This window comes from Populus nigra, chromosome 19 (genome assembly GCF_951802175.1).
Source record: "Populus nigra chromosome 19, ddPopNigr1.1, whole genome shotgun sequence".
Classification (NCBI taxonomy): Eukaryota; Viridiplantae; Streptophyta; class Magnoliopsida; order Malpighiales; family Salicaceae; genus Populus; species Populus nigra.
Window position 1 is genome coordinate 9,817,066 of NC_084870.1, and position 25,025 is coordinate 9,842,090.

Sequence of the window (25,025 nt, forward strand, 5' to 3'; positions counted from 1 at the left end):
GTAGTTGGATAAACTTCAATTATTGAAGTGTGACGCAAAATATGAAATCTCCTTTTCCATTAAAGTGTGTTATTCAAGTGCAGGAAAAAATTGAATCCATGGTGAGATCAAGTGCAGCAACCCTCTCGAAATGGTTTTTCAATCTGTTAAAATGAGGGAGAAAAGGATGGTAACAGTTCTTAAGTTCATCTTGAAGGAGATAAATGACAACACTGTACAGGTAACCTCTACGGAACCACAGGTACAGTATTGGGGTTTTAAATAGCAAAAAAAAAACTCCTCTAATTCCCTACTCGTTAATAAGTTGTCAATCACTGAAAGAAAAAATTGAGATATCAGTTGATCTGATATGCTGTGGTGGGGGTGGGGAAGAGTATCTGTCCTGAAAGATACAATATGGGAGGCATTAAAGGGCTTTCTTCACATCAAAATAGTTGGAACGCTCTTTGTTTGCAGCATCAACATCATCTGGAGACGCCACGGCAACTGAAACCCATTTATCTTTAACAGCCTCGATTACCTCCCCAAATTCCTTGAAGTCTTTCAAACTGTGGAAAAAAGGAAAGAGAAGATGGAAATGTTTAAATCTTGAAAAATGTCTTGATTTTAACCTGGCATGAAAGACTCGAACAGATTTAATGACACAAATGTTGGTGTGAATCTATATTCAAAATGGCATTCATGATATATCATTAAAGTCATTCAAATCAATGGATTCAGTAATGTAAATGATATGAGCCTGATCTGTTTTCCCATTATTTCCTTTTTCCATTTCTTTAAAAGAAACCAGCTCTGTCCTCCATTCTGGGTGATAACCAACCAATGTTTTTGTAATTATACAAGTGGAGTTTTTGGTCAAGGCAAACAATAAGCAAATAAACATCAATCTTTACCTGGTTGACAATATTTCTTCACGTCTCTTTTGCCTTTCTTCTTCTGTGATTCCCAATAAATACCGCAATAAACTGAAAAGCAATGTAATACAATTTTTTTTAGTGTGCTTGATTAATAATATAAAAAATAAAAGCCAATTAGAACCGCATTTCCCTAAAGTCTTTTTTACTTAACCACCGACTTCCAATTTCAGGCTCGTAGAATTTGATTCCACATAGATGTTGGTTTTTGTATTTTTTAGGTACGGGTTTGGTGGGGTGAGGGGTAAATAGAAATGAGTTCAATTTTCCTTGTTTCGAGTACACCAGTTGTTAAAAAGCTAAAATCATAACAGAAACACCCTAAAAAGGCAACCAGAGAAGCTAGCAGCCAAACCTACTAACACACAAACACCCCCACGTACAATGGAAGAAGCTATTGTAGAAGTTCTAAGTGCCTCTGACAGGGCCAATGTCGTGGTTGCATCTCCATCTCACTAAAATATTCCAAACTGTAAAGTATTAAAAGTATGTCACACTGATTCAAATTTTCAATGAAATCTTTGATAGATGATAGCTTAAAGTTTTAAGCTTTTTAGTTTTGATAATGGTTGTAGTTACTAGAAAAATGCGTGTTTATGTTTGAGATAGACTTTCACACTTTGTGTTATTCGATTATGTTATGTTGGTTTTAATTTTTGGATTTGTTTGAACAGGATGGTCCAATGCTAAAAGATGCCAAGACTCCACCGATTTCAAGGGCTAATACTAGTGGTAATAAAACAGTGAAAGAAAAGATTGGAGTTTTGGTTGATAAGAACCAGGTAGAACGATGGAAGGTTAATGATGAAACAAAGGTCTTGAGTGTCCAAAAAATTGACCTGTCAAAAAAGGTTCTGAAACATGTTCTCCACATACCTACTATAACCTTTGGCATCTGGCAGCTGGTATGAATCCACGTCTCCAATAGTCCCAATTATTGCTTTGGAGAGAGTATCGTCGTCCATTTCTAATTGACGTAGAAAAGCACTAGTTCCATTATATACATCAAGTGTCTTCAGCAAGTTGGGATCACGATAGGATAAAAAGGAGAACACTCCTACAAAAATAACAAAAATCATAAATTGAATTCCAATGGTTAGATTTATATTATAGCAATTACAACTCCTTTTCTGTTCCAGACAGTGCGTAATCAGAACTCCATGCCAAGGACTGTGTCTCATTGTTTTACCTGAGTGAGTATCAAGATCACAAAACCCTCCATATGCCCCACCACTAACACGCACACGATCCCACAACCATGTATTGCTAATGTGTTTGGAGATAACATAAGCACTCCCATTAAGCTGATAACCAGTGTCATAGATATTAGCAGCTTTGCCAACATAATTAACCTGTAGAAGGTGAAAGTTTAGAAATTTCCCCTGGCAACCAGAAAAGAAGACGAAACAGCAGACAGGGAAATAATTTGTTCACCTGTGTAGGAATCACAATAGCTTCATTTCCTGGAGAAAGTCGAGCATTCCAAGCAGCAGCTTCAACAGAAGACTTGCTAGGAAGCAAATCAAGAAACTTGCTAACGTACTTTTCTGAGTTGGTGAGATTTTTCCCGTCAGCAGTCATGTTTATCAAGCAGCCATTCTTTGATAACAAGGATGTACGAATTTCCTCAAGAGATGATGAAACTCCAGCCCAATCTTGATCAACTCTCTCCTCGAGAGCTTGCAGGAATTCCAAGTAACTATGACCCCAACAATTGAGTTGTGTCAGTATCATTTCATTTGCAGTAAGAAAGCTCTCCACAAAACTTGAATCTTTCATAATTTATTTATACATGTGAAGCAATTAGCATTATGTCAAAATTGTATATCATTTACTGCACATGTATTAAAATCCTAGAACTGTAACACTTGTATCATATGAGGTTGTTGGATGAAATCAAAGAATTACAGATTAACCAAAAGATGAACATTCCAACCTTACACCACCCATTTGTTCGGAAATCCATCCTGAAACATTTAACTTTGCATCCATTCTTGTAGCTGCAATTCTGTGGCCACTGCCTCTTAAACGGTTCTGAAGATATTTTTTAGAACATCGAGATTATGTTCTTAAAGGTAATGACCCAATTGCATTTCTGATTCAACAGACAAAAAAGTATGAATAAGTACCTCCATTCCTGCTTTGCTTTGGGAAACGAACTGCTTAAAGCGTTGCTGGTCTGTAAATTGGACTTCTTGAAGAACGCAATTAACCTACAGCAAATAGCATTTCATCAATTCATTGCATCCCAAGGCAAATGATTCTGTAAATGTCGCTATAGACTTCAAAACATAAAGCGTCAGCTCGAGTTTAGAAAATAGGTCACTTAGTACAGATGTTTGCAGCAAGAGACAAAAGTGGGCTTCAAAAAAATAAAATAAAATAAAACCATTTAAACCCTTAATAAAAAACAATCTTCATGAAAGTAAACTTATAGCTATATAGTGTACATGCTTACGCAATACCAATAATTAAAAAATGTTGTTAATTTGCCATCTGGGTTTCTTCAGCTGGTTCAGGTATTAAAGGAGAATTTACTAGGACATACAATAAAAAAAAGGAAAAAGGAAAGCATGTCCAAATTCTAGAAAGCATCGCCAATCAGTACATTCAAATGCAAGATACCAGTATTTCAACAAACAGGAACAAGCAAGTGAAAAACATCAAAAGGAACTGGAGAAAAAATAATCAAGTTTCTCCCAGTGTGCTGACGCCTTTAGGAAAAACAAGGCAACTGCAATATCTACAATGACAGAAGTGCTTGAAAGCCACTTCAACTGGATATAGTGACAAAACAATTCAGCTGCACTTACCAGGTTGAATAAGTCCTCAACACGACCTGCCATGGCTTTACCCTGAGCAATTATATGACTGCATGGATCCTCCCTGCCTTGAACGGATGATGTGAATGGATAAACAGATATACCTCCAGTTTTTCTTCCAATCAACTGGTTAAGTTGCACAAAGGACAAATCCTTTGTGCCCATTTCAAGCAATGACTGACTGAGAGCATTGAGAAATAGTGAAAATGTGATTATATAGTCTGCAAAGAAATACACAGTGCGCAGGACGCAGCCATTGAAATTGATAAAGAATGGCACATGTTAAGTTTTAAGATTTCTGTTCGGTTAGCCTGACCTAAGTGAAATTTGAACATATGTTCACAGTGGAGACAGGAGAAAAAAAAAACATGCACAACAAGAAATGACCATGGAAATAATCTTCAAGGCAACATCTCACCAGAAAAGTGGCACTAAAGGAAGAAGTTCTTGCTTCAGTGATCTCATATTAAAGACAATTTCAGCATAAAGGACATCATTTGTGAAGAGGTCATGCTTCAGTACTTTTACTCCATTGATATCCCCAGCCTACAGTTAGTGTATAAATGCTAAGCACAAGTCCCCAAAATGGTCATATGCAGGACATTCAAGCACAAAACACTAAAAGCTTAACAATAACCTCAGTGGGAACATGTATGGGTTCTTTGGGAATGTCAAGCAAAGAGAGGCTTGGAACACTTCTTAAAGCTTCAGGTGGGTCAGGAGTTTCCTGCTTTAATCTCAGCTCCTGTGTAGCACGTGCTAGCTCAGCAAGATCTTCTTCAGTCATGCTTGCTTTTACTTTCTCCAAAATTTCTCTTTCAGCAGCTTCATCACGAGAAGCTTTCTCAGGATCAGGCTGAAACAGAAAACACCCAGTGTCACTGATACAATTACTGTACAATCAGATATAGAAAATGAAATTTCAGACTAAAATGAATACCTGCATTTCAATGGTAACACGATGAAGATTGTTCAAGATAAATTTCTCAATTAAAGGAGAAAAAACAGCTTTGGAACCTTCCTCAGCTATTCTTGCTTTTAGGGCCATCAAGGGTTTCTCATACTTCAAAGGCTCAAAGGGATCCAAATCATATATCCATTTGCTCTGCAAACCAAAACCACGTCAATGATATCTGAAATAAATAAATGATGACTGGTTTGCAGAAATGAGGGGAAAAACATGCAAAACTTACAATGGATTGAAGCATCAGTGATAAGCCACGAGGAAATGACCCAGTGTTGTTTTCCCTGAGAGAAAACTCGATTGTATTCATGGAAGCCTCCACGGCATCTGTCTCAAATCCTTCCTCTGCTAACTTCTTAAGTGTACTCATGACTAATTCTTCTACCTTTTCAATGTCTTCTTCAGAGACACCCTTCAACCCAATACTAAATTGTGGTTGAAGCAGCTCATCTTCAACTCCACCACCAACAATGGCATCTCCAAGACCACTTTCCAGTAAGATTTTCCTCAAGGGTGAAGCAGGGGTTCCCAACATAAGATGATCCAAAAAGCCAAGAGTAAGCTCAGTTTCCAAGTCTAAGGGCTTATCTGCTAGCAACCAATTAAGGCATACCATATGCTTCTTTTTCAAATCACTGCCATCACCAGCCGGATATTTCTCAACAATCCTGACAGGCTCTGAAAAGAATTTCTGTTGCTCAATCCTTGACTCATTTGAAGCTGAACTTGCATCGAACATATCTAGATACTCTGAGAGAGAAAGAGAGAACAATTCAAGTACAAGTTTCTCAGAATCCTGAAATTGCTAATTACTGAGCTGGAATATTACAGGTGATAGTATACAAGATGAATGTGGATGGTATAATGGTCTTAAGGTACACAAAGAACACTATTCCTCACTTAAATAAACAATTTAAGATTTCAAAAGCAAATTGATCATAGAAATTGAAATGGGACATGAACAATCAATAGGCCAGCCTACAGGCTTTGTAAATACACACACACTTAACACATTCTATTTAAACTGTATGATAGCATGATGAAGCATGATGATATGAATATTTAGACAAATTAAAATCAAAGAAACAGTTGCCAAATTCCATCGGGCAAAACCCACTAAATGAATATAAAGTTTGGTTTCAATCTAGTTTTCTGAGAACAAAGTTTGACAATTATGGTCCACATCGTTTCACCTTCACACCTCTAGCTCTGCAAATGCTTCCCTTTAGGAAAAAATCACCTGAGTATTTTCTAAGATGTGTTCGCCTTGCATTTAAGTGAAAAAGAAGCGTTTGCATGCAATGCTTTCATAACTCAACAGAGATGGAACTTGGATGCAGTACCACTCAGGATGCGTAAGCGCTCAGTTGGATCGTCATCTCCATAAAACCATATCCTGGCATTGCTGGGGTGGTAATATTTACCGTGAAACTCCTGTATTATTTTAATCAGTAAAGAAAAGAGTCCTGTATGTACCTATTCATGATCAAGAATACACTGATCCTTCATGAAACCATGCATAAGCACATGTACAAGATAAGGAAATAACATATATAGCACACTCACTACAGTAACAGAGATCACACATATGCAAAAAATAAATAAATAAATTCACGCATAAATATTTGCACATTATTGAAAATATTTGACAGCAGATGTACTTGACGGGAAAATCACACCAGGGAGTCAAAGTTCTTGTGCCTGGTAATACATACCAGTGAATGGAAAATGAAGTATTCACTGTCCTAATTTATTTTGAAACAAAAAACATAAGTATTGTTTTACAAGCTTCTAGCTTCTAAAAGCTAAAAACCATTATGAAAACACTCATGTTTTCTAAAACAGACAGATGGATGAGTACCATCAAAGATCCAGAAGTTTATGAATCACATAGTAGAACAGGGATGTTGAGACTGACCTTAAATTGATCAAAGGTCAATTTGGGAATAACTTTTGGATCTCCTCCACTATCAACACCATAGGTATTGTCTGGGAAAAGAGCCTGCACAGAAGTTACGAGTGACAGTTACTACAGATAACATAATTTGTAGTGGAGGCATGTCCATAAAACAAATAATCTATAATGAGCTAATTATCAAACTAATAGCATTCAAATAATTGCTTTCTCAAAATTGCACTCGTGAATGATTGCATGCAGGCATGACTGAACATCTAAGCAGTCAACGTGTTTCATACTGAAATAAGTAAAGATCAAACAATTAGAGAAAAGGGAACTTGCCAGCTGAGCAGTCCGTCCTAGAATATTATCAGGTTGAGAATAGACACCCTTCATTTCATTAAAAACAACTCCTGGGATTAAGGAGAAATAAACTCAATAAAGGTGAATATACTACATGCAAAACAAGGAAGCTGGGTATATTTCTTAAAATATGCAACCTTTATAAGATATTTCTTCTGAAGGATTGTTGAGCTCAAAATGCCAACCCTCCTGTTGAAAAGTATGGTGATCCTCCACACATTTAGGAAAGAATACAGCATCCAGGTATACATCAACCAAGTTATAGAAATCCTGTTTTGAAAAACAAGATCCAAGTATTAACATCTAAACAAAATCCAAAAGAAATAAAAAAAGGCTATTACCCAAAGTTGCAATATCATACATTTACTAATTCACTGTTACCTTTGTGTTCGTGGAAGCAACTGGGTAGCAGGTCCGGTCAGGATAAGTGAATGCATTCAGAAACGTATGCAGACTTCCTTTCAATAATTCAACAAATGGTTCTTTCAATGGGTACTTCCTTGACCCACATAACACACTGTGTTCCAATATGTGTGGTATCCCAGTTGAATCCTTCCTGCATTACACCATTAATCATGATCAGTAGCTTGCACGTCAACTAATTTTGCTACAAAATTTGACTGGCGTAAAATTTTATCAGGTCCTCTCTCAAGAATCTATAAAAAAAAAAAAACTTAGCCAAACTTTTCGCTAATAACCAAACTGCAAAGAGCATAAAACACAACAATTTTAATTTTCAAATACAAAACACTCCGTAGCCAATTCCTTTCACAAATTCAACACCTCTACAATCATAATAGATTCAAACTTTTCAATGATATCCACGCTCTTCTACTAAAGTACAAATAAACCTCACCATTTAGACACTAAGTTAATCTTAAAGCAACAAAAAAAAAGAAAGTCAAATACTATAAAGATAACAATCACAAAAAATAAAGATTTCAATAATATCCATTTTCTTAATCAAAACCACTAGAATTCCATCCACTTAAAATCAAATTAAGCTTCAAACACGATGATAATACTAATAATAATGCTAAGAGCTTACGGCGGAGTGCGAAAAACAATGCCGAAAACTTTATTCTCATCATCATTGGAAACAGACATGACTTCAGCTCCAGTTTTTTTATGCTTGAATAACACAGCTCTTGATTTACACTCTCCGATAAACTCCTCTGATACTTTCTCAAATCCATATTTCGCCGCAACCTCGTCAGGCAAGGTGCTAACATCTGCAACCACACACACAATCAAAGCTCGAATTATCATTTTTCTGATATTAAATTAATTTTTTTAAAAAATGAAAAACACGTGACCTGGAGTGCATTGGGTGGCGATGGCGTGAGGAGAGGAAGAAGAGAGGTGATGTTTGATGAAGTGGAAAGAGGATGAGTATGGCGTGGCAGAGAGAGGGAGTAATCTACAGCGGCGGCGGAGAAGGAGGGAGCGAGAGGTGAGGGGGTTAATCGGACGGTGGAGATTGCGTGGGGGGGAGGGCGAGGAGCGTGGCGATTTAGATGAGGAAGAGAAAAGGCGAAAGAAGTTGCGGGGAGTGTAGTAGCGAGGGAAATGGAGTAATTTGTTGGAAGAGCGAAGGAGAATTGCTGTCTCCATTTTCGTGGATGGAGGGGGAGGGGGGGTTAAGGTTTCTGGTTTTGTTTGGGGTTTAACAACGTGGAGAAGAGGGAGAACATCAAAGGAGAAAGAAAGGGAAGGACGCTACTTGGAGTGTCGTTTTGGGCTTTTCCTGTTTTACTTGATCAGAAACGCATTGGAATGGCAGTAAATGCTTTCTGTGGTTCCCTTCTATTATGGTAAAGTGTGTAGTTTGCTTGGAGAGTCGGAAATGAAAATAGCCAGGTTACAGTATAATCTTCTTCTTCACAATTTATATTTTTCATGACACATAAGTATATCCAATGCATCTATATTAGAGCTAGAAATTAAGTTTTTTTTAGAGTTTGACCGTGTTTGTTTGTTTTTTTTTAGAGTTTGACCGTGTTTGTTTTTGTATTCATGTTTTAACAGATAATAATTTTATTTAAATTAATTTTTATTTTATATTTTAAAATTATTTTTACATAAAAATGGAACTTAATCTAAAACACGGATCTTGATTTAAATCATCTATCGCTGTTTTTTTTACTACATAGAAGAGAGAGAGAGACAGGAAAAAACAAAAAAAAAACCCTCACTTGGTTAGTGGGCCGAGCTTGATTGACAAGAGCAAAGGCCTACGAGACTAAGTTATGGGTTTTTTCACGATACTTCTTTGTCGTGGATCTGAGTTATTAAGACCATGAAGTCAACGTTTTTATAGTGATGTCAAAAATCAACAAAACTATAAACGGCTCAAAGTAATGCTCAATGCACAGTGACAATGAAAAGTTTTTTTCTGGCGGTGGAGTGGAGTGGAGAGAGAAACAATTACATTGCTTTTTATGGAGGAGCAATCCAGTGATGCTAATTTTAACCCCAAAAAAAAAATACTTCTTGAAAAACATTTCTGATCAATCCTAACATAAAGCTCCCTCTTTTACTTATAATTACAGATACAAATTTTCAGATCCTTCAAAATATATTATTCAATAAACACACACACGCACTTTGTAAAGTATAAAATTTAAAATTATAGAGTATTAAATAACATGTTTAAATAGTCATTTTAGTAATCATGAGATTATTTTTGAAACTTGATACAGTAATTTAATCTTGTGGATTGAATTTTTTTTTTTTTTTTGGGAGATAGGAGGATATTGGCAATGAGATAATTGAGTATTGAATACGACGAAGCAAGGAAAAATGGTACCTTCATGATTCAGTTCATAAATCTAAAAGATTTGCTTGAAGTTCGCTTCGATATTTTTTTTTGAAGTATTTATTTTAAATAATTTTTTTGTTGATATTGTTTTTGTTGTGTTATTTATGATATCGTATCAATTTCATATCTTAGGTTATGTGTATGATTTGTCTACCTAGGTTGGCTATTGGGTTCACTTAGGTTTTTCTTTTTATATGTTTCCATTATTTCAGCGGGTATCCATTCCTTATATATTTATCATGTGTTTGGCCTTTAGTAATATTTTTATGTTGTCAGTTTATTCAATTATTTTTGTTTGTATTTGTTATTTAGGTAATGAGATTTTTAGAATGGATTTATCTTTTAATTATTTTAAAATATTAGTAAACACAAACGAATAAATATCTGATCTTTATTGTTTTGTAATTGGATATTGCTAATGATTTTTTTTATTTACATAAATTATTATTGATTTATTTAGTTAAATGGTTGTATAGACTTTTTAAATGATATTTTTAATTTTTTATGTAAAAAAACATATTTAAGTAGCTTGCATGCCTGATTTTTTTTAATAAATTATAACTTGCATGCCAAATTCATTATTTTAATGTTTTTTTAGTTTTTCTTTACACTCTTTTTGGAAAAAAATATTATTTTATTATTATTTACACTTTGCCTATTTATATCATTTTTTATTATTCTTTTTCATTCCTTTGTATTTTTTTAATGCTTTTTTCTTCACATGTTTTGTTTTTGAAAATTTATTTTACACATATTAAAAAAAAAGATGTTTCACTATAGTAATTATAACATTGTTTTTATTTTTTACTGCATTAAAAATTAGATTAAAATCTTATATATTTTTATAAATGCTTATGATCTTTATTATATACAAGTATAGACTTTATGATTCACAGTTATATTTTTTACCCGATGTAAAAAAACACTTTAATAATACCTACATATTATTTTTTTTAGTTGAAAAAAATTAGTATACCCACAACTAAACGAGTTAAATAGACACATTAACACTATATTTTTTTATTTATTGACACAACTAATAGTCATAGGATTTTTAATTTATAATTAGAATTAAAAATTAAAATTAAAAAGCTTATATATTTATTATTTTATTTTATATATATATAAAAAATTATTCCATTCGCCAGAAAATCACGGAACTATCAGAGACTAAATGAGAGGGGAACGCTTGTCGTTTGGTCGACCCTACTGGCGACAATGCCGTGGCTATGCTTCAAAAAAATTGCTTCTTTCACAAATCAAAATAGCTGAATATGTTTGCTGTCCTTGTATGTCATGATTTTGTTTACTATTTAGTATTTTTTTCCTCGATAATTGAATGTCTCAGATGGCTTCTCACAGTTGAATTTCATTGAAAATAATATTTACTGAAATTTTATAGTAAAATTCTTTTAAATAAATATATTGAAATGATATTTAAACAATTATCTAATTATGTTTTAGTTTTAAAAAGATCGTAAATTTCTATTACAACATTAACCGTTACTTTATATCTAATATGCATAATTCTTTCTTCTTCTTCTTTTCAATAAACGAAAAGACAAGATATTTTGAAAACACGTAAGTTTTAAATCTATCCGGTGACTTTCTCCTTATTAAGGACTGAAACATAAAGAAAGCGAATTTCATGACTAAATTGGAAACTTTACAAATTACAGGGACTAATATGTAAAAATAGAAAAAAAATCACAGGGAGTGAAAAGTAAATATGATTATGTTGAAAAGTGAAAAATGTTGTTTTATGTTTTTTATAATACTAGTAATTATAATAAAATACTAATAATTGTATGGTTATAACAGGGAAAAGAGAAAAAGACAGAATCACGTCCTCGAATAAAGTTTGTAAGAACTGAAAAAATCACATGCGAGCACAATGGAAAAGGAAGTTAATAACCCAGGCCCAGCTGGCAGCTATAAAACGTACCTGTCGAGGAACTGTGCACCGACGATCACGAAATGTCGGCCATGTAAAGAGCATATTTTCCTGTATTATAAAAAATCCTTATATAACAATTTTTTCCTTAAAATAATTACACGACAAACATAAAAAAAATTAAAATTTTGATATTTTGAAATTTTTACGACTAATATCCAGTTAATATCTTATCATATTTTCTTAGCAGTAACATTATTTATTATCCAATAATATTGATATAAGTATAAAATAAAAGAAATACTATAGTCGGGGTCTGTCCAAAGCAGGCTGGATATGCTCATAATATAATAAAAGTATGAAGAAAAATATCATAAAAAGTTTCTTCGTGTCTGGGTTAGAAATTTAGTTAACGATTATTTTGTATTTAAAACTGTAATTGAGTATGTTTAATTGTTTGAAAAACTATTTAATATTTATTTTTAATGATCTTGATGCGATGTAAAAAGTAAAATAAATATATAAAAAATTATTTTAATATATATATTTTTTTAAAAAATATTTTTAAAAAATAATCTATACTATAATATTAAAAAATTATATAAATTATATTATGAGATTTTAATTACTAGTTTAAATTTTTAAATTAAGTGATTAATTATTGTCTACCAAAATTATTATTATTCTTCTCTTCCTTCGCTAGGAACGAGTTTGACTATTGAATTTAATATTTAAATGTAGTGATAAAGTATCATCTACTCTTCACTTTATATGAAACACGAGTTAGACACAAGTACTGTAGATTAGTGCAATTTTTTTTTTTTTGACTCTACAGAACCGCACTGTTGTTTAATTAGCCGTTGCAAATCAGAGTTCAAAATCGAGGTAAAAGATCTTCAACCCTAAAAAACCAAAATTTAAGATATTTTATGGACCTCTAAACCTCAAATCTGACCACCCAAAAGTTTTTTTTGACTTTTATGATGACTTTTTCTTTCCTTTTCAGCTTCTAAAAACTAGAACGTGTCAAAATAAAAGATCATGGATGAAAGATGAGAAGATTGAATTTTAAGGGATTTAGTGAAACCTTTGAGTCCCTTTAGTGGAAATGTTTTTTTTTTTATATTAATTTTTATCTTTAATATCTTAATTTATTTTTAAAAAAAAATTGAAAGTCTGTTTTATAAAATTAATTGTTAATTTAATATGGGAACATTTAACGACACACAAGGCAAGGGAGGTAAAACGCATCAAAACATATTCAGCACATTAAAACTTGGAAATATAATTTCAAATGATAATTTTTTTTAAAAAAAAATTAGTTGTAAAATTCTAGCTGCTACAAAATACAAGGACCAAAATAATAAAAATAAATTACAATGAACAATATTTTTTGTGTGTGAACGTGAATACTGGTTTATGAACCACGAAGAGGATGTTCTTTTAGTTTTTTGTTTTGTAAAATAACTAGCTGCCCCCAAAAAATAATTTAATGTAGCGTGGGAAACAAAATTAAGGATAGTGGATATCTGTTAAGAACACATGAAGCCAAAATGGTGGTAGGTAGTCATGATTGTTTATAAAGATTCCTGGCTGTGGTCAGTTTTTTAATTTTAATTTAATTGCTCCATTGTCCTGAGTTCGTCAATCTCTTTATATATAGATCGACCACGTTTATTGATCATCCACCAGTTCTTCCTCCATATATTCCACACACTCCCTCAATCATGGATTCAAGTTCAAATGAAATAATTCACCAGTGGGGCTCATATATTCGTGTATACAAAGAAGGACGTGTAGAAAGGTTCTTCGGCACCGATAAAGTTCCGTCATCCATCAATTCTACAGATGGGGTATCAACCAAAGACGTGCTAATCGCTCCCGAAATCGACGTATCAGCACGTATTTTTATCCCTACTAGCACCATAAATTCAGGCCACAAACTCCCTCTCCTAATCTATTTTCATGGTGGAGGGTTCAGGGTTGGATCACCATTCTGTGCAACATATCATAATTATGTGACATCTCTTGTCACTGCAGCTAGTGTTGTTGCTGTTTCTATTGATTACAGATTGGCCCCTGAGTATCTAGTCCCAGCATGTCATGAGGACTCATGGGTTGCCCTAAAATGGGTGGCATCACATTCTAATGGTGAAGGTCCTGAAGAATGGATAAGGGACTATGCTAATTTTGGCCGAGTTTTTCTTGCTGGCGATAGTGGAGGTGCCAATATTGCACATGACTTGGCTGCTCAAGCTGGGATAGAAAATCTAAATGGAGTGAAGTTAACGGGACTTTGTTTAGTCCATCCATATTTTGGGAGTAAAGATAGCGTGGATGAGTCGTGGATTTTTGTAAGCCCAACTACAAGTGGATTAGATGATTTTAGATATAATCCAGCTGCTGACTCGAGGATGGCTAGCCTGGGGTGCACCAGGGTGCTAATTTGTCTGGCTGAGAAGGATGTGCTGAGACAGAGAGGGTTGTTTTATCATGAGACATTGAGGAGGAGCGGGTGGGGTGGAGAGGTGGAGATTGTGGAGACAGAAGGAGAGGGCCATGTGTTTCATCTGTTTAACCCAAATTGTGACACCGCTGAAGCCTTATTAAAGAAGTTGGCCTCGTTTATTAACCATGGCTAGGCTTCCTTTCACTCCATTGACCGTGGTTGCAGGGGTGATGCAAATGGAGAGGAGTTTGATGGAGTTTCTGTTGTAAAACAGCATGATCAATCCAAGAATAATGGTGACACTGCTATTGAATTTGATGACGGTCGTAGCATGCCCGGCCCTTTGAGCCTTATAATAATTGCTATTATGGTAGAGAGATTTTTTCTGAGATTATTATTGGAGAGATTCCAATTTATGGGAGAGACTCCCATATTTTGGCAGTGAGATTCTGCCTGTTCTGATGTAATTCTTACTTTCTTGAAAGTAATCAACACAGCAGTTCTCTATTTACAGATTTTATTATTCATTGTTATCAATTACACTTCAAAGGTTGTTGTCTTTAAATCAAATTCTTACTCCCTGCCGCATCAAGTGGATTGTCTGCTCATTACGACGAACGTTGAATGATAAGAAGAGAAGAAATAATTATTCTTAAATTTGATTAATAGATTTGTTGCGGGTGGTTTGAGATCTTGTTTAACTTTGAGGATGGATTTCCTTTTGTTTTAAGTTTAGTGAGTTGACTCAGTGAGTTTTGCGTGGTAGCAGCCTAGCAGGTGTGAGGGGAATGGTGGCTGTGATGGGTGGCCAGCTGGGGGCGACAGAGGTTTGATTTTATGAGGTTGGGAATAACGACAAAGGGGTAGGGTTTCCCTTGATGGGTCTGATTGTTCCTGGCCGTGTTTGGTCTGGATTTATCTTTTAATAATGATATTATTTTAAAAAAATTATTTTAATTTAATAATTTAAATTATTAATTAAAATCTCAAAATATAATTTATATTATTTTTTAATAAAAAAAAAACATGTGAAGGATAGGTGGTTGTTGGGTTTTTTGAGTTGGATATTATATTTATTTGTTTGATTTAGGACCAAAGAAAATTATTTTACTTTAATTGCCTTTGGTTGGTAAATTAACGCTACAGTTAGGCGAATAGGTGCTTTATATATATATATATAAGGGTTAAGAGCCTAAAAAGAAAGAAAGAAAGAACGAGGAATTGAAAGGAAAAAAAAAAACTAAGAGAGATGGTAAAAAATATTCCCTCTCTACAGTGCACTGAGGATAGGGGTCGGTGCTTTCACTTTCTTGCTTTTTTTAAAAAAAAACAAAAACAAAAACTAACAGGTTAATGATCGATGTGGTAAATGAGATTATTTTAGTATTTTTAATTTGATGGCAAAAATAACATTTATATTTTTTTAATACAATTATATATTTTGTATATAACCCACAGTGAAACTTTAAGATTTCATAAAACAAAGTAGTACAATGAATTGAGGATCCAAAGAATCCATAAACCACCTGAAAAACCTTGAGCATCCACTCTGAGAGGACTTTATCCGCATTAACCTCACCAATGCGAGGTTCAACAATAGCTACCATATCAACTTTATTAATCTTCATTAAATCATAAAAAATACTATTAAATTTGGCGCTTGCTGCCCCCCCCCCCCCCCCCCCCCCGATAATTCGAATAGATAATCCAGCCTTGCTGTCCGTATTTGAGATTGGAAATTCCAAAGACTTGATTTCGCCACTCGGTTTTGAAATCTTGAACTTTCTTTATACTTATGGCGGATGTTTATTGAGTGAGCCAGTCTATGCGTGTTTTATAATTTAGAGTCCTCTGATATGGGATTTGGAATTAAGTGCTTGCTTTGTAACTCTGGACCGCATCCAACAATTATAATTGGCTCGTGCCTTGTTTAAACTGAAAGAAAATTCCCGTTCAAAAAGGAAAAGGGAAAAGGTTACAATCTAAAATTGTCTTCCCAGAAGAGCACAGACATCTAGTCTGAGAATTGGGGGTAGTGCTCTATTAGTTTTTTACGTAAAGGGTGGGGTTTCTACTTTCTATAAAGGCCAATACCACATCAAATACAACACTGAAAGAAAACAAGAGAACAGACAAACATATTCAGTTTTGGCCATGTATGAAGGAGACAATCTTTTTAAGCATGGCCACAGCATTGTCGCTGGCTGGCTTGAACAAATGAAAGACGTGCCCCTCTCCTTTGACCTCCATAGTCTCAATCACTCCAACCCATCCACTTTTCTTCAAAGTCTCGCAGTATAGCAGGCCCCTATCCCTTAGCAAATCTTTCTCAGCAACAGAAACAAACACCTTGGAGCACCCCAGACTAGACAAATTTGGATCACAAGTAGGATTGATTAAAGGGTCATCACATCCACTTGTTTTAGGACATGCAAGGTGCCATGTTGCACTGATCCCTTTCAACACTCTCTCTAATTCATTAACTTCATTTCCAATCCGTTCTTCTCCCCAAAAATAAGGATTTATTAAAACAATACCTGCAACATTTACACCAATTATTTTCTCTTGACCAAACCTCATAGCCACGTGGTGTGCTATGTTACCACCAGCACTGTCACCAGCCAAGAACACCTTGCTTGAATCAGCATGTTTATTTAGCCACTCTTCAGGTCCGTCTCCGTTGACATGAGATGCAGCCCATTTCAGGGCAGCCCATGAATCATCATATGGAATAGGGATGGGATGTTCTGGTACTCTCCTATAATCAACAGAGATAGCAATAACTTTAGCCTCGGCGACTAAGAGGTTAACGTAATTATGGTAAGTAGGCGAGAAGGCACTTTCAGCGCAGAAGCCTCCCCCATGAATGTAGATTAGGAGAGGGAGCTTTTTGTTGGGATCCACTCCTTTTGGGAGGTAAAGTCTACAAGATAGTCTTGCTTCTTTTGAATAGATGACATCTTTTGACAGGACATCGGATTTGGGATCCTGGGAAGGGGGGGCGATTTCGTTGCCAATGAGCCTCTCTATCCTGCCATCTTTATATAAGATGATAAAGGGAGACAGATCCTTGGCAACATCAGCCTTGGCTGCGTCCATATTGAATGAAAACATGGTTGCTTTTCTTTTCTCTTCCCTCTGTTTTACAAGAAATGGTGAAGTTGTGGTACAGTGGTAGCCTGAGAAAAGAATGGAGGAGGGTCTTTAATTTATAGACAGGTGAAAGACGACAGAGACAAAGAAGAAATTGAATTCTGACGGTGTTCCCAGCTACTGGTTTTAAATCCTCAAGCAATTAATTCTTGGCCAACACAGCAATGACATAATAAAAGTCTTCTAGATGGGTTGAAATTCTAAAGTGAGAGTGTCCAAGTTCCAAACCTGATCAAACGCTATAATTCTACGTCCAGGCTTGTCAAATTAGGAAACTCCAGGAGAACGTCAGTAGTTGACTGGCGCGTAATTACTTTACTAATTTTATTGGCCAACGGAGATTTAAGGTCATGCTAAATTGTAGAATCGCATGGATTTATCATGGGATTAATTCTTGTTTACATATATATAAAAAAAGGGGAAAAGTCTGTTAAAAGGAATGAAGTTTCATGCTTTGGGCCCTCCATCTTGAGAATTATCATGAAGCTGTCTTGTAATCCTTTTCTTTTGCAACTAATTAAAGGCCGACTACCATCTCAGAAAGGATGGTTCTACTACGATTTACTAATGCCGACGTATTAGGTAAGCCAATTAATGCACCGACATTTAGTATATTCTGGACCTAAAAGCATCCATGGTGCTTGATGACTAAACGTAAAATATATGATTTGTGGGACCCCCCCCCTCCCCGAGGTGGCTTTAGAATTTCCGGGTTTCATTAGATTCATCTTGTTGAGATGATAAGTAGAGTGAATTATAATTTAGTTCATGTTTTTTTTATAATGTTATAAGTTAGTCCTTGTTGCTTTTAAAATTATAAGCAATCCCCTGACCAAGGTTGATTGTAAATTTTTTAAAAGTTTGAATTATGTTTTTTTTTTAATTTTGTCTTGTGCAGGAGATATTATGAAATTCAATTAGAAATTAAGGTGTGTTAGAAAAGGTTAATTAAATCATCATGAAAAACTGGTAAAAGGACCGAGCTATAAGCAAATATAAAGATTTAGTATTGGATTTTTAAAGCTAAAAGAATCAACTAATTATTTCAGTAAGAATGCTTGGTATATAGAATTCCTAATTCAAAAGCATTAAGATTATGACCCCTAAAAAATTATATGTATATATATATTCAAGAGCAGTGGATATGGTTTTTATTTTTTATTTTCTCTTTATGTTTGTCTTATTTTTTAAAGGTAAACATATTGTGAAAAACAAATATTAATCTTAAAGACATGTTAAAATTTCAATGATAACATCATTAATATCGTTAAAAAGATTTCAATAAAACGAATCCAATAACATAAAAAACGATCACAAACAATGAACAAAGTGGGTACACAAGCCATCCAAATGTATCGGGACTCACTTGTCTTTGAACCACTTATATAACCCACTTCATTCATCGTTGATAACCTTCCTTAGTTTTGTTAAATTCATTTGATTGAGATTTTTTTAATAGTATTTATAGTGTCGTCATCATAATATTGATAAATTGTATAAATCTTTTTTTTTTTTTTTTACGTTTTTCTCTCTTCTCACATTTCTTTTTATTAAATCTCATGTTGAACAATTTTGCTATTTAAAATAATACTCGCAGCTCTTCATTGATCACTAATGTTATTGGTATTTTTTTAAAGTATACTATTTTTCTAAATATTTTTTGTATTATATTATTTTATCATTATTATTTTTACCATTCTAGTATCCCAAAAAACTCCTGAATCCCGGTAGCAAGCTTGTCAAAATATTTTTTTAACACGATATAAAATATACAATATAAACTCAAATAGTAATCTACCGAAAAAGCAAGCACATGAGCATCCTCTTCCTTAGCATATGCTGATTCATGGACAGCCCTTGAATGGGTTGCATCTCATGATAATGGAGATGGGCCCGAGGAGTGGCTAAACTCTCGTGCTGATTTTAGCAAGGTGTTTTTTTCTGGAGATAGAGCCGAGGCTAACATATCACACCACATGGCCATGAGACACGGTCAAGATAAACTAGTTGTATAATAAATAATGTTACTGTTAAAAAAATATGATACGATATTAATTTTTTTTATGCTTGCCATGCAATTATTTTAAAGAAAAATTGTTATATAAAGATTTTTTCTAATATAAAAAATATATTTTTTTTAATTGACTGATTTTTAAAGTCTATTTAAAAGTACTATAGTGATTGTTTTTTAAAATATTTTTTTTATAAATTTATTAAAATAATATTTTTTATTTTTTAAAATTTATTTTTGATATTATAGCATCAAAATAATTTAAAAATATTAAAAAAATTAATTTTTTTAAAAAAATTATATTAAAAAAAAAACAAAAACAAATAATATAACCGTGAACGTGGGTGCACAGTTCCTCGATTTTGAAACTTCAAGTACGTTTTACAGCTGTCTACTGAGCCTGGGCTATTAATGTCCTTTTCAATTATGCTCGCATGTGATTGTGTTAGTTCTAACAAACTTTATTCGAGGACATGATTCCATATTTTTCTTTTTTCCCTGTTATAATCAAACAATTATTAGTATTATATTATAATTACTAGTGTTGTGAAAAACATAAAACAACAATTTTTGAAAAAAAAAATGCATACTAGATTTATATAAGTTTCTTATAAATTAATGACAATGTTACTCAAATCTTATTTGAAAAAAAAAACATAATACGATAATTTTCTAAATTTTATTGAAGTAATATTAATTACAAATTATTTTATTCTAGAAAGATAAAATAATTTTTTTTAAAAAAAAACAACAAGAGTGGTGTAGGGGTGGTTATTTTCGGTTCGGTTCGGTTTGGTTTTTAGAATAAAAACTGGTTCAAACTGATTTGGCTCTATTTTTCCTGGTTTTGCTCAGTTTTTTCCGGTTTGATTTTAGTTTGATTCGGTTTTTTTGCTCACCCTTAGAGTGGTGGATTTGGTTGCTGAAAAATCAAGGTATTTCATTGTATTTTCATTAAAAAAAATCTCATGAGGTATCAAATATGCCTGAGAACTTAAAATTAATCCTAACAAAAAAATCCAAACCTAAACCAATTTTCATAGCATGATTAAAAACCAAAAACCACTTTTATGGGACCCCCCCCTAAAAAATCAGCCTTAAACGCTAAAACGTCATTTTATATTGGTAAAACGTGGTCGTTCGCGTTCTTTCTCTAGTTGTAAACCACGAAAAATAATTGATTAGTTTTATCAAACTAAAAGGTTAAGTTATAAATTATTAATTACCTTACTGCAAAAAAAAAAAGAGTCAACCATGTAAATTACAAATATCAACAAGATAGTATAATTCTTTGTTTTTCTTTTAAACAACATCAGATTATGAACATAATGACTCCCAGCATTATTAAATTTATGCGATTAAATCATACTAACACGGGGAAGCATGATTATATATTACGTAATTATGACGGGATGGTTCAAGGGTAAGGTGCTCGATGCGCGAAGGACAAGTATTGGGAAATTTGGTGTTTCTTAAAATTATAACACAGTTTGGTAAAAAAATTTAAAAAACAACACAAGTTATCAAAGTATATGAGATGACTTACCCACGTGCTGCCGCGGGTTTATAAAACAGATACACTTGATAGTGTTATAATTGTAAATCAGCGCTAAATAAATAATGCAAATTAAAGGTATGATGAAACAAATATTTCATGACGAAAAAAAAAATTGTGTTGGTGATCAAAAACTTAGAGACTGAAAAAAATGATTTGTAGCAATCTACAGTGTTCTATAAGAAAAGATACAGTGCTTTCACCACATGATTTAGCTTTTTAGTTAATAAAAAAAATAAATTACAAAGCTAAATTCTCTACCAACTTAATATTAAAAAAAAACCAACAAAGATAATTTTGGAAGGAAAAAAACTCATGAGAAAAAACGTTGTAGCAATTGACAATGTTTTGTGAGGAAAACTATAGCTTTTTTCCCAATAAAATAAAATAAAAAACCATTTAGAGAAATATTGTAGCAATCTATAGTGTTTTGTGAGAAAAACTACAACGGTTTCCTCATATGATTTAGCTTTTTTGTAATTATAATTCTTAACCAACTCAATATTCAAAAAAGAATCGACAAAGATAATTTTGGAAAAAATCATAAAAAAATCACATGGAAAAACAGTGCAACAATTCACAGTGTTTTAAAGAAAAAAAATTACAAAGCTAAATTCTTAATCAGCTCAATATTAAAAAAAAATCGATAGAGATAATTTAAAAAAAATAACAAAACAAACACCAAAAAAAGAAAAAAAATCATGTTGGAAACACTATAGCAATTTACAGTGTTTTGTGATGAAAGCTACAGTGCTTCCCTAAATGATTTAATCTTATTTGTAATGACCTGTAATTGTAATTCACAAACAACTCAATATTAAAAAAATAAAATTGAAAAAGATAATTTAAAAAAATTATAACAAAAAAAAATCATACGAATAGACACTGTAGCAATCCACAATGTTTTATAAGCAAAGCTACAATGCTTTCCCCACATGATTAAGATTTATTACAAAGTTAAATTCTAACCAACTCAACAGTAAAAAAAAATCGACGAAGATAATTTTGAAAAAAAATATCACAAAAAAAGAAAACACAAAAGAAACTGGAAAAAAACCATGTGAGGAAAAACTGTATCAATCCATAGTGTTTTGTGAGGAAAAACTTGTATTTACTTGTAATTGCAATTCTTAACCAGCTTAATATTTAAAAAATAAAATTGACAAAGATAATTTTAAGGAAAAACATAACAAAAACAGGAAAAAACCATGTGGGAAAAACACTATAGCAATCAATAGTAATTTTCGAGGAAAGTTAAAGTGCTTTCCTCATATATTGTAACTGTAATTTTTAACCAGCTAAATATTAAAAAATAAAATAAAAAAAGATAATTTCAGAGAAAATCATTAAAAAAACCATGCGGAGAAACACTGTAGCAATCAACAATGTTTTAAATAAAAAAATTACAAAACTAAATTCTCAATCAGCTCAATATTAAAAAAAATCGACAAATATAATTTTGAAAAATAAAAAAATAAAAAAGAAAAACTATGTGAAAAAACATCGCAGCAATCCACAGTATTTTAAGAAAAAAAATTACAAAGTAAAAATTTTAACCAGGTTTATATTTAAAAAGTAAAATAAAAATAAATAATTTTGAAAATAAAAATAAATGAAAAAAAAGAAAAAGTTAGAAAAAAAAAGTAAAGCACCGTGGATTACTGTTGTAATCCACAGTGCTTTTAGGTGTGGGGGAACAGTGATTCCCCCCACACCATTTAGATATTAGTTAATGGTTAATAAAATAGTTTGAATATAACTACTGTTGAAAATAATAAGTTATTTAAAAATTAATGTTTTATTTAAATTAATTAACACATGTAAAATTTAACTTATAATTTTATAAAGATTCAATAATTAAAAGATAAAATTTATAATTAAATGATCCAGAGATAAATTCATGATCCAGTAACTAGAAAAAAAAAGATAAGTTAAAAAAAAGATAAGTTAATATGATATGAGAAAAAACAAGAAAAGAAAAAAATGGTTGACAAGGCTTTATTTTTAATATATCTAATATTGTTAAAAAGAATTTAATGAGAGAATTATATTTACACATTGCAATACCACTAAAGGAGGTGGTAATTGGCTAGGAGTTTTATTTGGAGTTAATTTAAGATTAATTATGATTTTATTTGGTGATTTTTTAATATAGGGTTAAAATTATATTATCAAGATTTTTCTAATAATACAAGTTATATAAAAAATAGAGTCCCAGTATGTTTTGAGTAATTCATTTTTTATAATTTTTGCATTGTACTGCTATTTTAGATAATGTTTTGAGTAATCCATTTTTTATAATTTTTGCATTGTACTGCTATTTTAGATAAAGATTGTGCACAAAATTGATACTAAAAAACAGTGTTAAAACTATTATATTTCTTAAATAATTTTTCATTTTCCTAAAAATCTTACCAAGTGTCAATTATTTTATTTTTTTTTTAAATTCGGAAATCTGATTAGAAAAATCATTACTTTCAAAACTATAATTTTAAACGGTTCAAGAAGATATTAATGTGACAACCAACATAACAGTACCAGTACTGGCCGGCATGGTACTGTGTCCTTGTCTGAAAAAAGGTGATCTGTTTTTCATAAGCACGCCCCTGACCACAGGGTTCCTGAAAAAAGGTAAACATATGTCAAAAGTCTCAATTTGCAACAGCTAATTAAGCAACAGTAAAGTTCAGTAGAGTAAAAAAAATAAAAAATAATGCACTGCAGAGCGAAGAGAAACAAAACTAGATGATACTTTATCACTGCATTTAAATATTAAACTCAACGGTCAAACTCGTTGCTAGTGAAGGAAGAGGAAGAAGAATTTTCATCCTCAATTATTTTATTTCCTATTAGATTTCATTTTTTTTCCTTTATAATTTTTTTCAGACTAATAAATTTTTTTACCCTTCATCATTCAATATTTAATTAATTTCAATTTAGATTTCTTGGTTAAGTCCATATCTAAAATTTTATAAGTTTTAATGAATTTCATTTGTTTTCTTTAAATTTGACAAATTTTTGTTTTCACATTTAAATTGAAACCACACAAGATTAAAATGTCAAAGGTATTTTTTTTAACCATATCATCATTTGAGTGAGGCATTCAATTTGTTGTTTCTCCACTTTGTAGAATAAGTCACACCAATTTTTTAATTTTTTTTATTAATATTTATGGTGTTCGATTAATTTATTCTCATACATAGTTAAAATTTTAATTATTGTTTCAAATATTTCATCCCAAAAATAATATTTATATTTTTTTAATACAATTATATGTTTTTTATATAACCCACAGTGAAGTGAAGATCTAAAGCCTAGTACTAGTGGCTATCCAAATAACATCCTAATCAAAGCTGAGAAACTTGAAGATTTAACAAAGTAGTACAAAGATGAACCGCCACTCGAAGCTGCCACCAGAAGAGACGAATCCATTTTCAGAATAATATGTTTGAATCAAAGATGCCATGCTAATTTGAGACCCAACAAAGCAGCCCCCATTTCAGCCTGCTCAGAATTACAAGCCAGCACACAAACTGGGTGGTGATCAGATTTAATCCGAGGAAGATGAAGAACCATGGCAGCATCGAAATTCATTAACCAAAGTTGACTGCAAAAAGCACATATCGATTCTTTCAAGCAATAACCTCTAGCTTCCTGGCCCCCTCAAGTAAAACAAGAACCCATGAAACACAAATCAATAAGTTTACACTCATCAATCCATTGTTTATACCTCAAACAACGAGAGAAATCAAAAGGAGCTCCACCTTTTTGTCTGCAGGACTAAGCATCTCATTAAAAACACCCAGATCGATGTATCATAGAACCAGCAATAATTCTAATTATATGGTAAAAAAATGTTGTGTTTCAACGAATACTAAGGGTTGGCATAAATAACGGTACAAAACCATTTGCCTTTAGACACATTCTCAATTTCATAAAAAAATACTACTAAATTTGGCGCTTGCTGCCCCCACGATAATTCTAATAGATAATCCAGCTTTGCTGTCCGTATTTGAGATAGGAAATTCCAAAGACTTGACTTCGCCACTCGGTTTTGAAATCTTGAACTTTCTTTATACTTATGGCGGATGTTTATTGAGTGAGCCAGTCTATGCGTGTTTTATAATTTATAGTCCTCTGATATGGGATTTGGAATTAAGTGCTTGCTCTGTAACTCTGGAC

General features: G+C 32.5%; 3 protein-coding genes across 3 annotated transcripts; 1 reads left to right on the forward strand and 2 right to left on the reverse strand.

The window, feature by feature from the left end:
• Positions 1 to 40: 40 nt before the first annotated feature.
• LOC133680461 (presequence protease 1, chloroplastic/mitochondrial-like) lies at positions 41 to 8,797 on the reverse strand. Its single transcript, XM_062103424.1, has 19 exons — positions 8,277 to 8,797; positions 8,009 to 8,192; positions 7,342 to 7,516; positions 7,098 to 7,230; positions 6,940 to 7,010; positions 6,619 to 6,702; positions 6,044 to 6,134; positions 4,930 to 5,450; positions 4,677 to 4,841; positions 4,374 to 4,592; positions 4,155 to 4,282; positions 3,728 to 3,917; positions 3,044 to 3,127; positions 2,851 to 2,948; positions 2,349 to 2,613; positions 2,104 to 2,266; positions 1,791 to 1,971; positions 894 to 965; positions 41 to 548 (listed from the first exon to the last, which is right to left on the reverse strand). Exons 1-19 carry the CDS (start codon positions 8,572 to 8,574, stop codon positions 407 to 409), a joined length of 3,264 nt encoding a protein of 1,087 aa, XP_061959408.1. The 5' UTR covers positions 8,575 to 8,797; the 3' UTR covers positions 41 to 406.
• Positions 8,798 to 13,285: 4,488 nt separating this feature from the next.
• LOC133679535 (probable carboxylesterase 5) lies at positions 13,286 to 14,631 on the forward strand. The gene has a single exon (XM_062102152.1). The coding sequence runs from the start codon at positions 13,403 to 13,405 to the stop codon at positions 14,315 to 14,317; it is 915 nt and encodes a 304-aa protein (XP_061958136.1). The 5' UTR covers positions 13,286 to 13,402; the 3' UTR covers positions 14,318 to 14,631.
• Positions 14,632 to 16,030: 1,399 nt separating this feature from the next.
• Positions 16,031 to 17,432, reverse strand: LOC133679674 (probable carboxylesterase 7). The gene has a single exon (XM_062102345.1). The coding sequence runs from the start codon at positions 17,236 to 17,238 to the stop codon at positions 16,267 to 16,269; it is 972 nt and encodes a 323-aa protein (XP_061958329.1). The 5' UTR covers positions 17,239 to 17,432; the 3' UTR covers positions 16,031 to 16,266.
• Positions 17,433 to 25,025: the final 7,593 nt, after the last annotated feature.

Coding starts and splice junctions, on each gene's coding strand:
- LOC133680461 (XM_062103424.1), bottom strand. CDS start 8,574: ATGGAGACAGCAATTCTCCTTCGCTCTTCCAACAAATTACTCCATTTC. Junction 4,283..4,373: donor CCATACATGTTCCCACTGAG/GTTATTGTTAAG, acceptor CACTAACTGTAG/GCTGGGGATATCAATGGAGT. Junction 3,918..4,154: donor CCTTTAGTGCCACTTTTCTG/GTGAGATGTTGC, acceptor CAATGCTCTCAG/TCAGTCATTGCTTGAAATGG.
- LOC133679535 (XM_062102152.1), top strand. CDS start 13,403: ATGGATTCAAGTTCAAATGAAATAATTCACCAGTGGGGCTCATATATT.
- LOC133679674 (XM_062102345.1), bottom strand. CDS start 17,238: ATGTTTTCATTCAATATGGACGCAGCCAAGGCTGATGTTGCCAAGGAT.